At 59.9% G+C, this 12,603-nt stretch overlaps 1 protein-coding gene across 15 annotated transcripts in view; it reads right to left on the bottom strand.

Moving 5' to 3' along the window:
• ABLIM2 (actin binding LIM protein family member 2) overlaps positions 1 to 12,603 on the bottom strand; it is a 120,656-nt gene that overhangs the window by 21,132 nt on the left and 86,921 nt on the right. For 9 of the 15 annotated variants that reach the window (XR_006791873.3, XR_008506639.2, XR_008506641.2 and 6 more), the window contains 2 exons: positions 11,569 to 11,621; positions 10,767 to 10,908 (listed from right to left, as the gene is read on the bottom strand). Coding sequence is in view for 2 of the 15 variants with exons in the window: in XM_045881552.3 (XP_045737508.1) it covers positions 10,767 to 10,908; positions 11,569 to 11,621 (195 nt within the window). In the remaining 13 variants the exon portion in view is untranslated. Of the gene's footprint in view, positions 1 to 9,687; positions 10,909 to 11,568; positions 11,622 to 12,603 lie in introns of those variants that run through there. The other 6 variants (XR_008506642.2, XR_008506644.2, XR_010409260.1 and 3 more) reach the window with 2 other exon arrangements.

The following is a 12,603-nucleotide window of genomic DNA, read 5'->3' as shown; positions in this document are numbered from 1 at the left end:
CGGCCGGAGGGGCTGAGTTCGTGACACCCAGAGGGGCCCCCGAAGATCACGCCCTGCCTCCGTCATGACCTCCGTCCCCAGGGTGCTGGCTGAGGAAGAAGCCGGCAAGGGCGTGATGCCCCTGAGCCCGCCTAGGACACCGGGAACACCGTGGCACCCTCTTGGGCACCTGTGTTCTCCAGCAGCCTCAGGTCTTGGCATCACCTGTCACCTAGGCCGAGCTCCTCACCCAGCAGAGCTGGAGAGCTGGGACAGGGGCAGGAAGGAAACCCCGTGGGGGGTTAGGGCTGTGCCATCCTGTGCCAGGGTCGGCTCACGGGGGCCTGCTACCAACCAAAGGCGGCATAGGAAGAATTTTTTATTTTTTAAAATGATCTTGAGCTACTTGCCATTGGGGGATTTCACATTAAGATCCTCACTTCTGGCTTCTCTTGAAACAAAAAGGCTGGTCTGAGACCATGGGGATCCCGCAGCTGACCCAGCTCTGCCACTCACATCCCTGGCTGCCCTGCATGGGCCCCGGGCTTTGAGGTCTCCCGGTTAACCTCTGCAACGGGTCTGGAGAGGTGGCACAGAGGCTTTCTGGTATGGCCTCCTGGCTCAGGGGCAGGACACGCGGCAGAGCCTAGCCCCCCGGAGGGGCAGGATGCCGCCTCCCCTGGAGGGAGCTCCGGGGCTCCTTGCTCCCAGCACTGGCTGGCCACCAGCAGCTCGGCGACAACACATAGCACCAAATGCCGGCACCCACCGCAGGAGCCAGCGGGCTGCCTGTCAGGGTGTTCACAAGGCCGTGCGCGTCCATGCGACTAAGCACCGAGCCTCCAGAGGCGAGGTGGGTGCCACGCACAGAACTGCCCACCCAACCCTTCCAGGAGGGCCAGACGGAGGCTCATCCAGATGCCTTTCATCTCAGGGGGTCCTTCACGAACTCTGGGGACGGAGACGACATTCTGCACGGCTCACATGTGGACCCGGGAAGCCTATCCTGGGAACATGTTTGCCCCCATGCGGCCTGTCGGAAGGTCCCGGATGGGGGTCAGAAAGGGCCTTTTGCCACATCAAGGTCAGGGTTCTCAAACTTCTTTTAACAAAGACACCCTCTTGCCACACGAGAGTTTATGTAAACTCCGACCTATGAAAGAGGGGGGCAGGGGAGCGGGACACAGAAGAGGGGCGAGGGGCCAGACCTGCTGTGCCGCCCCTGTTCCTCCCAGCCTCTCCGAAGCCTCCCATTCTATAGAGGGGGAATTGAGGCCCCGAGTCGGGGGGTCTGCCTGAGGTCACCCAGCCCCGGGATGCCAAACAAGGCCCCCTGACTCACAGTCCTGGGGTCCCTCCTAATTTACGCACAGAGCCAGGCACATTCCGCAATGTGAGGCTGTGCGGTTGAGGACCTGAGGGACCCGCCACTGAGACACAGGGGCTCCCGATCGACCAAAGATGCTAGAGCAGTGGTTCTCAAAGTGGGGTCCCCAACTAGCGGCATCAGGCTCATCGGGAACCGGTTAGAGAGGCAAATTCTCAGGGCCCGCCCCCGATTTGCTGCATTGGATTCTGGGCTGGGGTCCCATGAGCTGTGGTAGACAAGCTGCCCTCTTGGACATTCTGATGCACACGAAGGTTTGGGGCCTTGAGAAGAGCAGTACCCTCACCTCTGTCCTGTGCCCGGAGGCACCGTTGTCACCCGGATGGCTGTCACAGGGCCCCGTGCTCAGGCTGCCACCTGCGGTCTCCGCGTCTGACCGCTTCGCATGAAGCACACAGACCCTACTCCACGGAGCTGTTCTCCTGACTTTCCAACGACAATTGTCCTGGGTGTCCCTTCTACCTACCTCGAGCTCCCACATCACATAACATCACAAATTCTGCTTCAACCATCAGACAGGATTTCATAACCTCGTGGAAAGGAGAAGGGTCGATGATATTCGCCCCGTTTTTACCCCTTTGATATCCTCTCCATTCTAAAGCCCCGGGTCTTCTCTTACCATGTCCTCCTCTCTGCTTGAGCACCTGCTGCCTGCGATTCTTTAAACAACCTCTACTCGTGAAAAATGCTTAGTGTTGAGAGTTTCTTCATTTCCCATTCATTCCCGCGGGATAGGCTCCCCTGGTGCAGAATTCGTGTCGATGGCAACCTTCTTCGGCACACGGAAAGCACCCCCTTTCCGCTGGCCCCGCGGTTTCCGCAGAGAAACCTGCTGTCTCCAGTTGGCCTTGTCCTCCAGGGAGTCTGTCTTCTGCTGTGGATGTTCTCAAGACCTGCCGTCCTCTGTCTTCAGATTTTAGAGGTTCAGTTATCGTCGTAACTGGTTTTGGCATGAACTCCTTCGGACTTGTCCTATTTGGGGTTCTTGTAGTTTCCTGAACCTGTAGGTTTAGGTCTTTGGCCACCTTTTGGAAGTGTTTAGCCATATCTTTGAATGCTTTTTCCAGCCCACTCTCTTCTCTCCTTCCGGGACTCCACCGCGACAGATGTTGCCCCACAGACCTCTGAGGCCCCGTTCATCTTTTCACTGCTGTTTTCCCTCTGTCGCTCAGACTGGATCATTTCTGCTGCTCCATGTACGGGACGGCTGACTGCTCTGCCGTATTCTGCTACGCTGTTTCTGAATCCATCGGTGACTTTTTAATTTGGGTTATTTTATCTTTCAGTTCTATAGTTTCCATTTGATTCTCTTTTTTGGGGGGGGTGGATAATGCCTATTTCTTTGCTGAAATTTCTTTCTTTTCGGGTGTTTGCTGAAGCATTTTTCGGGTGGCTGCCCTAAACATCCTCGTCCGGGAACCCCGACATCCGGTTCTTAGTGTCGCATCTCTCTCGTCTGCCGGTTCAAATCGTTATCTTCATGGCTCCTGGTGTGGGGGAGTAGTCCTCCATATCGTCTCCCGGATGTGACGTCTGGGGACACCGGATCCTGGTAGAGCCTTCTACTGAAGGAGCTGCCGCCTGCTTGAGTTGGCACATGGGGCCTGGTGTGTTACGGCCTGTGATTCTGAGGACAAGCTGGTTTTCAGAACATGCTCTTCTGGTCTGCCGAGCCCGGCTGGGGTTCCCGGGACCAGCCGTGCTTCCCCCGTTGCTCTGTGCCCCGAGGTGGGGGTGTGAGGCACCGGCTGCGGTGGAGAGGGTCTCCCGGGCCCACCCTCCAGGCTGCCCATAGGCCTCCTGTTTCGTATCTGCCAGTGAGGCTTGGGGAGGAAGATGCCTACCTGGCCGCCTGCTGCCACTTCATGGGAGGTGGGGGACATGGCTCCTGTGTTTTTCCTCAAGTCCTGGGGTCCTTAGCCAGCCCACCTTCCTCTTTCCACCCTTGAGATTTCTATGATGTGTCTGCTCTACTGTTTTGGGGGTGGGGTGGGGTTATACTTAATGCAGATGAGCAGGGAGAGAGGAGGCTCCATTATCTGCCCCCTGCCACCCCCAGCTGCCATGTAGACCCATCACACTTGGCCTCTCTGGGGCTGGGATGAGCCATCAGTAGACTCTAAAGGTCCCAGTGACCCCCCCGCCACCGCCCATGCAGCTAGGTTTGATAGCCACTGGCTTAAAAAGTCCCTTCGCACGTGCAGAGACTTTACCTGAAACTCGTAGGCCTCTGCATGACACAGGACCTCCTTTTACAGGTAAGGAAGCTGAGGCCCCGTGAGAATAATGGCCCCTACAAGGTCAACGTCTGCTCACGAAGAGGATAAAACGAGGGCCTAGGACTTCTGGTTCGGGAACCGGTGGACCCATCTGCGCCAGCATCTCTGCACCCCTGTGGGTTGCAGGTGTGGGCTTCTGGGCACCTGCGTGTCGATGGCATCAGGTGGCCGCGAGAGCGTGAGCTGCCTGTGTGCACGGTGAGAAGGCAGGTCTGCTGGACCTGGGGCGAGGCGGCAGCTGGCCCATTGTGAGTCCCATCAGCCCTGCGAGGGCTGGACACCAGCCATCCTCATGTCCGGGCTCAGCGCAGACAGGCTCCCCTGCCACCTCCTCTCAGAAGCCCACCTGTGGTAGCCTTGTCTCGGCATTCTGAGCACTGTCTCCTTGGGTCTGTAGCTCTTCTGGGCTGGCTGGTCAGAGGTTAGGGGATCTGCTGGACATGCAAGGAGAGGCCCAGCTGCCGCTGGAGACAAGCAGCTCGTCACCGCCCCCAGGGATGCTCTGTGCACAACTGCTCAGCAAGGCACTTCCTTGGGCACATCTTCCACCAACGCCCGGACAAGGAACTTGGCAGCCGCATGGCCCTGCAGGGGTTTGGGTCCAGGAGGGGGCTGGAACTGCCTTCAGCCCTGAGTGCCTATGAGCAGGAGGCCCTAGGATGACCCAAGCTCCAGGCTTCCGGAAGCAAGCAAGACGGGCTCACCGCAACCAGGCCTGTGGACTTAACCACGCTCTGCCGTGATATCCCCCAAGGCTCAGGAGATAGGATGCCGGAGTGCTCACATGTGAGCCCCAAAGCCCAGATGCTTCCTGCCAGGAGGCCTTTTACACATGAGGCCATTTTAAACAGACAACTTTGCTCTTATGCCCGAAGTCACACAGCAAGTGACAAGCTGGGATTCAAGCGCCAGTGGACCAGCACCCAGACCTGGCGCTCTCTCTGCTGGCCCATCCTGTGATCTCGTGGGCACTGTTGCTGCCTGTGTCAGCAGCGGTCACTGTCATCCCCTCCACCCCACCAGGAGCAATGCCGCTTCCCACGAAGGGAGGCTGGTGCTGCTCTGAGGAGGTCCAGCTCCACCAGTGCTCTGGGGAGCACTCACCGAGAAGCTGCCACATGCAGGTGAGGGAGGCACGGGGACATCCTCATGGGACCCTGCTCCCCAGGGGCTAACAGTCCACAGGGGAGAAAGGACACAGAGGGTTATGAGGAGCCCCCGGGCCTGGGTTGAGGAAGGGGAGAGAGCTTCCAGCTGGGTGGGGGTATCTCAAGAAGGCAGATTTGGAGGGGAGCAGAGGGGGCCCTGAAACACTGGCTCCTTTCTACGAACATTGCATCAGCCCTGCCCACAGATCAGAGGCCACACCCTGTCCAGTCCCAAAGGGCAAGCCTGCTGGAAACAGGGGGCACAGGGAATTTTGCTAAAATTCCCCCACCAGATGGTGGTAGGCTTTGCCCAAGGGTGCCCCACTCTCACAGCCGGGGGTGGTCTCTCCAATGAGGGGCCAACAGTGTTTTCTGGGCCAGGGTCCCCTCCCTGATACCTGGAGTGCCCACTGCTCTCTCTGGGGACTGGCCAGGAGCAGGGGCAGAGAGCAGTCTGTCCATCCAGCGGGAGGCCACGCCCTCCCCAGCAGTCCCTGCACCAGGGGACCTAACCACCTGCTGAATGCCAGGGTGCACCCCCCACCCAACCCTGGCCCACTCCCATAGCCCTGGCTCTCTCCAGCCCTGGCGGCTCCTCTGGGTCCCCTCCTGCCCCAATACAACACAGCCCCTCGCCCACCTGCTCGCCCACCTGCTCGCCCACCTGCTCACTCTTTCTCTCCCCTTTCCTGCAGCATTTGGCAGACAGGAAATGGGAGGAGGAGGACCCAGAGTGAGCTGGGAAAGGACCCAGAGAATCACACCTTCTTTGGGCCTCACAAGCTTTGGAGAAAGTCATGCAAGCTCAGGAACATGTTTATCAGGCAGAAAGTCCCAGGTCTCAGGTTACCCACTTGCATCTGGGAGCTGAGGACCTGCGGGGACTCTGCTCCCCGCCCATCCATCCAGCTCCAGGCAGCGCGGCCTGGATGTCCAGGCTCCCGACTCCACGCGGAGAACCACCCCGTTCTTTCCTTATCTCTGAATAAAGGTGCCTCCATCTACCTGAGCCAGAACTGTCCCCATGTCATTCCTGATTCTGCACCCCCCACGCACCCCTAACTGCTCACACATGCTCCTGCCATTCAGACCACTCAAGGGGCCTCCCTGCCGCTTATATGGACACCCCAATCCCTTGTGCTTGGCCCAGCAGCCTCCAGTCTATCCTCCATGAAGCTGCCCATCCTTGTTTTAAATATGCAGAACAGACTGCCTCATCTGCCTGCTCACAGCCCTACCCCGCTGACCTGTTCCCTAACAGACAGAACAGCTTCCTAGCATCGTACACAGACCAGCTGGGTCCTGGCTAGTCCCTCTTCTGCCAACCCACTGGCTTCCTGTTGCCCAAATGGCTGCCTTGCTTCTTGCCTTGGCATATCCTTGGACATGGTGTTCGTGCTGCTTAGAACATCTCCCGGGGACACCTCCCCCTAGCAGCCCCCGAGGATGCCCCTCCAGGGCAACCCCTCAAGACACCCTCCTCATAGGACACTCTCCCCAAGGACACCCCCCAGGACACCCCTTTAAGATACCTCCCCCAGCACAGCCACCCCAGGACACCTTCCCCATAGGAACCCTCCCCCCGGACATGCCCCTAGGACAACCCCTCTAGGACAACCTCCCAGCACACTGTCCCCCAACCTGGATGATGGCAATTGCCTCCTATGGTCTTTCCTGCCCCCACTCAGGCCTGTCGAAAACCTGTATCAGACGAGGTCGGGCTCTGCTGGGATCCCTCTGGGACCATGTCGCCATTCGGACGCCAGGCTGGAGTCCTCCCCAGGTGACCCAGTCCTCCATGACCCTGCGCATCGCCGCCTTCACCCCTACTACGCAGGCCCCCTCGCCGTCCTGCAAACCCACCAGGCTTCCCCCGATCATCCTCACTGTTCGAACCTATACCCCCGTCGAGTCTTGCTCAGATAGTCTTCCTCCCCCGACTGTATTGACAACTGCCCCCAGCACCTCCTGGCCTCCTTACCTGCAGGGCACTGATGTATACTTCCTAACTTTGTTTTGGTCTCAGCCCCCACCCCCCTAGCACGCCGGCCCCTCGTGTCATCCTCTGCTTGACCCCCAGCACCCGCAAGAGTGCGGTAACACGGAAGGTGCTCGGGAGGTATCTGGTGAGGTTTGGGCCTTGTCCTGCCTGTCGTGAACGAGGAGATGGACTGACGTGCTTCTTCAGGCCTGATGTTGGTGGAGTCGAGCCCTTGGGGCCGCGGGGCAGACCTAAGCCAGGCGCATGGCTTCCCACCGGGTATTCTCAGAGATCAGCACACAGCAAATCACAGTGTCTCGTGGAGCAGGAAATGCGGGAAAGATTTTGTCACCACTCCAGAGGAATGACAGGAGCGGGCCCTTTCTGACCAAGCCTCACGCCCCGCGAGCGCTGGGAGGGAGTCTGGCCCCAGGCCAGGCCCCCAGCCATGGTGGGCAGCAGGTGAAGACAAGCATGTCCCATCAAACACAGGACTCCACAGGGAGGGGCACACAGAAGGTGACACGAAAGCCAAAGCCCCGGGACCACCATCTGTGCTGCCTCAGTTTCCAATGCAGAGCTCTTCCTAACCGGCCCCCTCCCCCATTCCTCTCTGTGCTGGGGCCTTAGGAAGGGTCTGTGTCTTCAGAAACCCTGGGCTCTTTCTAGGGGCCACTGAGTCCTCTAGGCGGGGTCCCCAGCCAGCTGGGCCTTTGTCTTATGGGGAGGGGGCCCTACGTCACCTCGTGTTCTTCTGGGGATGGTGAGTCTCATCCTGTAAAGCTCAAGACCCTCTTTGCATAACAAAAACTCGACATCACCCCTTCCATGTGCAGAAATCGGGCGTGTTGGTAACCACACATTACGCACAGAGTCCCAATAAAGCCCGAGGTGCAGGACAAAGGAGAGTCTCAGTCATCTATAATACCACGTGTATTTCAGTGAGACCCTCTTCGGAGTAGGCGGCAGTGGGCCAGAAAGAAGGGTGTCACAGGGCGGCTTGTCGCTGCTCAGTCATCTGCTCCTCCTCTGGGGAACGGGGGCTGGGCCACACTCACCTCCGCCTCTCCACTGCCTAGCACCGTGCCCAGCACATAGTAGGTGCTCAACCAATGTCTGGTGGAGAGATGGATGAATGACCAGATGATGAGTTCAGCCCCGGGTGAGACGTGCCGGTGGGGTCATGAATGGGATGAGACGTGCCCCCGCCCCGTCAGCCCTCGGAGGCCCCGGGCGGGCGGTGGCGGGATGCGTGGGTGCTCGCTCCCGTGGGCGTCTCTGCCTCTCTCAGCTCCCTGCGTGCTTCTCCGGGGCAGGGGCTGCTCTTGTCTTCTTGGTGTCCCCCTTGGCGCCCCACACAGCGTCTGGCACAGAGTGGGTGCTCAATAAATACCCGTTGAATTTAATGCATCTCAATTCAACAAACATTTATTGAGCGTCCACTGTGTTGAGTGTCACAATCCTACCTCCCTTGGGCGCACTACAGATGGATGTCCCGGGGATGCAGGTGGGGTGTGCCTTGCTGCGTGCAAATGCCCTGCTCAGTGAAAGTTGTTTGCAAATGGGACTGGTGTCTGTGGGCTCACTTCGGGAGCTACTCGGGGAGAGTGGAAGGAGCCCCGAGGAAAGGGGGTACATGACCCTCTGTTTAGGAGTGCTGCCCACCCCACCCCAATTTCTCAACAGGCTAGCACGCAGCAAGGCACGCGTGATGGGAGGCATGACCAGTAGCCTGGGTCCCAGATGCTGTGCCCATGCATGTCGGGAAACCAGGTGAGGTCTTCAGGACAGAGGTAGAGGCGCGGTTGCAGCAGGTGTGCGGTGGGTTTCCCGCTCAGCAGAACCGACACTGGACCACCGTAGAAAGCGGAGGAAGGACAGAACTGTCATAATCGTCATGAGCAAGCGTTCGTGAAGAGGAAGGCCATAGGTATGCGCACACACACACACGCCTTGTTTCTACTGTGGAGGAATCTCCCCCATTAGAGCCTGGATTCTGGCACAGGCGAGGCGCTTCCTGCCGGCCAGGTACGCCCTGGGTGACAAGCACGGGGACCCCCACCTGTGGCTGCCCGTGGCCCCAGTGATGGGGAGACAACAGTGAGGACGAGGGGACGGAGCCAAAACAAGACCTTGCAGGTGTGTGACTGGCCAGCCAAAATGGCCCGCACAGCCTGGGGGCCTCGCGGGGGAGCTCCCGCCTATGGGGCTCCCGGGATGAGCCGGGGGCCCCTTGGCCCCGCACGTGCGGGCGAGGGGCCAGTGCAAGGGGGTGAAGGCAGCACACACCGGTGACAGGGCAGGTCAACGGCACGGGGGGGGGGGACCGTGGCCAGGCTTCTCCCCATGTGGTAACCCCCCCACAGGTGGGCTGCGGACATAAGTGGGGATCCCGGGGTCAGCCGCAGGTGTGTCCTAGCACCACCCAGCAAGGGGAGGATGGGAAGCCATAAAGGGCCACCCCCTGAGGTCCCCAGACACTCACTTCCTGAGAGCTCCTGGGCCTCATGGGTGTCACGACGACACCCCAGGCGTGCGAGGGCTGTGGGGGTGCTGGAGGGCTGGCGCAACAGGATCCCACCACCTTCCAAACCAACCGCCATCAGGACAAAGGGAACACGGAGCAGCAAGGCCCATGGTCAGGTCTTGCAGCACCCGGGGCAGTGGGTGCCTGGGAGCAGACAAGGGCCGGGGGACGGACCGCAGCTGCTGGGCTGGTCCGCGCCGCGACCTGCCGGCGGGGGGGACGGGCAGCCCACCGCGTCCGCCCCACACCTGCCCCGGGAGGAGCACACCACCACCTTGGACGAGTCACTCTGGGGGACTGCTCTGACGTGGACTTCCTGCGGTGGCATCCACCCATGTGCCGGCCCGGAGAGCCCCATGTTTAGAGCGCTGCACCCCCGGCGGGCCAGATGCACGGGGAGGGGTGGCTCACGATGTCTGCTCGCAAAGATCATACACAAAACAATGCGCCTTTGCTTTGCTTCGAGCTCTTCTTTAACAAACGACAATGCCCGGGCCGCCCCTTCCATGTGTAAGACAGGTTACAGTTCAGAGTCATGAGCATGAAGATGACAATGACAGTCTGTTTGCTGAGCACCTACTATGCGCCAGGCAGAACGCCGGCTGTGGACGTGTGTCACCTCCTCTGGTCTCTACTGGCCTGGCCAGGCGGACAGGCGGAACGGAGGCCCAGCGGTGCGGTCGCGGCCCAGGGTCCCACGTACCATCAGGCGTGAGCCTGGATTTGAGCTCGGGCCAGGCTCATGGCCACACCAGCCTCTGTGCTCTGCCTCTTCATACCCCTGTCCACCTCTGCGTCCCAGCTCAGCCCCACACGTGCCCACAGGAAACCACCCACTGGGACCCAGGCACGGCGTCCAGGTCTCCTGCGGGCATCACACCCTAGCTGGCCATGCTTCTCACCCACAATGTACAATTCTAGAGCTCTATGTGGAGCGTTGCCCTGCATCTGAAAATCCCCCCTAATTCAGCCCTCCTGACCCCCAGAGTCAGGCAGCGGTCACTTGTCCCCGTACTCCCTGCGGACAGGATGTCCCCACTCCCCGGTGCCTTGCTCAGGCCGAGCGCCGCGTGGCTGTACCCTGTCATCGACTCCCAGTCTGGACTCACCCTCCTGGACCATGCTTATGGCTGCTCTGGAGGGAAATGGGCCCCCCGCTTCCCGGCCTGATGGCCCGGGAGATGTTCTTTGCAATAGAACCCAGGAGACCAGTTTGGCTTCCTGGGCTGTCTCCAGCCCTGGAGCGTTCTAGGAGATATGCCGTGTGCCCACGGGCCACACGCGAGCTCACAATGTCCAGGGGAACTCACACGGAAAGGGGGTCCACTCTCCTACCTGGTTTGCTCCTTAGATTTCTTAATGAGCAAGGCTCAGTTCTGGGGGATGGGTTCCAGATTGTGGGGCCCCCTTGTTGCGAGGCATCTCATGCCACAGGTACAGCTCCTTGCTCAAAAGAACCACTCACGTGAGTAAAAGTTGTCCCCTTGCATTGTTTGGAGAGGGTCTCTATCGGTCCCGCTACTGTGGGACAAAGACTGGTTGTCTAGGTCTGGAGAGTTAGTCCTAGTGTCTGCATCCCCCTTGAGAAGCAGCCAGCTGGTCTTCTGCTGAGGGAGGAAAAAAGCCACGTGAATGCAGAGGCCATCTGCATGGGGCTGCCCCGTGCTACAGAGGAGGAAATGGGGTCAGGGAGGTGAGGGGCCCAAACGGCTTCTCCTGGGGGTGCACGGGTGAGCCAGGCGTGGGCTCTCTCCACGCACAGCTCCCTCCCTTAAATACAAGCCAGGGGCCCTCGGCCTCCCTGGAGCCAGGGCGGGAAACTCTGGGGGCCAATCCCCCCAGGGAGGCGCGCCCAGGCCTCCACACATTCCCCCTGGCTGCTTTTGTCGCCGAGCTGCACGGCCCCCAGAGCCTCACTCTACCCTCGGACCCTTCCCCGGGACCCCTGCCCAGCCTGTTCTCGAGCCAGCACCCCAGATGCCTCCAGAATGCCCTTGGACTAAGTTTCCTTTCTTTGCTTAGACATGGCCTCGGTGACAGAGCCGTAACCGGGTTACAGGGGTGCGGCAGGAGGCGTGCTAGTCTGGGTGGGAGGCGGCGGCGGACGGGGCCACCTCTGAAATCTGGTCCCTGCCGCGTGGGGCCTCGTGGGGCCCCTCCGGAGCAGAATGCGGGAGAGGGAGCCTGAGCTTTTGGCTGGGGAACCCCCCCTGAGCCAGACTGCCTCTGGGCAACGTTGCTCCCGCCCAGACCTGCCCCCGCATTACCTTCCTGTTATCCTGCTCGAAAATTCCGTCCTCTCCATCGGGTCGCCTGACAGCTGGAAGGGAAGGGGCCGCTTGTCAAGGAGATACACCATCTCGTCTGGGCGTCCCTGCCACGGTTCCCACTTCCCATTGTGCTCAGAAACAGAAAGGAATCAAGCCAAGGTCCACGGCACGAGAGCCTTTGCAGGGCCGGGGAGCAGGACGCGCCGGAGAAGCCTCCCACGGGAGCCCCGCGGGCGGCGGCCATGCACCCTCCCTCCTGACGGTTCTTCAAACCAAGAGCAGGGGTGCAAAGTGACGCGGTCTTAGAACTCCAGCCAACTCCACGCCGCCGAGATCGCGCCACGTGTTTGGATGCAGCCACTTGGCATTTTGAAGCATGCACTCTCTACTTTCCCAGTTTAACCCTAAAGGAACAGGTGGGTTTGGTCCAGCAGGGCCTGCTGTGTCCAACCTGGCCGGGTGCTTCACCGGCACTCCTGCGGATCCCCACGCCACCCCATTCACAGATCGGGAGACTGAGGCTCAGAGACGATGACATGCACAGGGCATGGCAGAGGCTGATATGTGGACCCAGGTGCTCTGTCTCCAAAGTCCCCCCCCCGTTTGTCCCCCTCACTGCCTGCCACCCACGAAACGCAGAACGGTCAGTGAACTCTGCCACAGGAAAAGTCCGCGAAGAGAGGTAAAGGAGGTACGACATACGGCCAGAGGTGACCTTAGTGGACTGGAAGGAGCGAAAGCTCACTTTGCCACAGTGTGTCCACCAAGAACGCTATCTGGGGCTGAGAAGTCAGGTGTCTATATTCTCCACTGGCCTTTTTATTTTTGGTGGTGGGGGTGGGGTCATCTCCAAGCGAGTAGGATCAAGTACATCACGCAAGGGCATATGACAGTGCTCAGCACCCAACTGAGGACTTCCTGTACTAAGCCACGGACCCCATGCATGGAACAATGAAAGGAAAACCCCGGGCTCCTTTCCCACCCGCCACGGAGACCAAGGCCACAGTAAGGACACGCCAAGGGTGGGCTCCT

This window comes from Mirounga angustirostris, unplaced genomic scaffold (genome assembly GCF_029215605.1).
Source record: "Mirounga angustirostris isolate CCGP_5_RB_7025 unplaced genomic scaffold, mMirAng1.0.hap1 SCAF_2, whole genome shotgun sequence".
NCBI lineage: Eukaryota > Metazoa > Chordata > Mammalia > Carnivora > Phocidae > Mirounga > Mirounga angustirostris.
The sequence above is the reverse complement of the archived record's forward strand: the minus strand, read 5'-3'. Positions and strand labels throughout refer to the sequence as shown.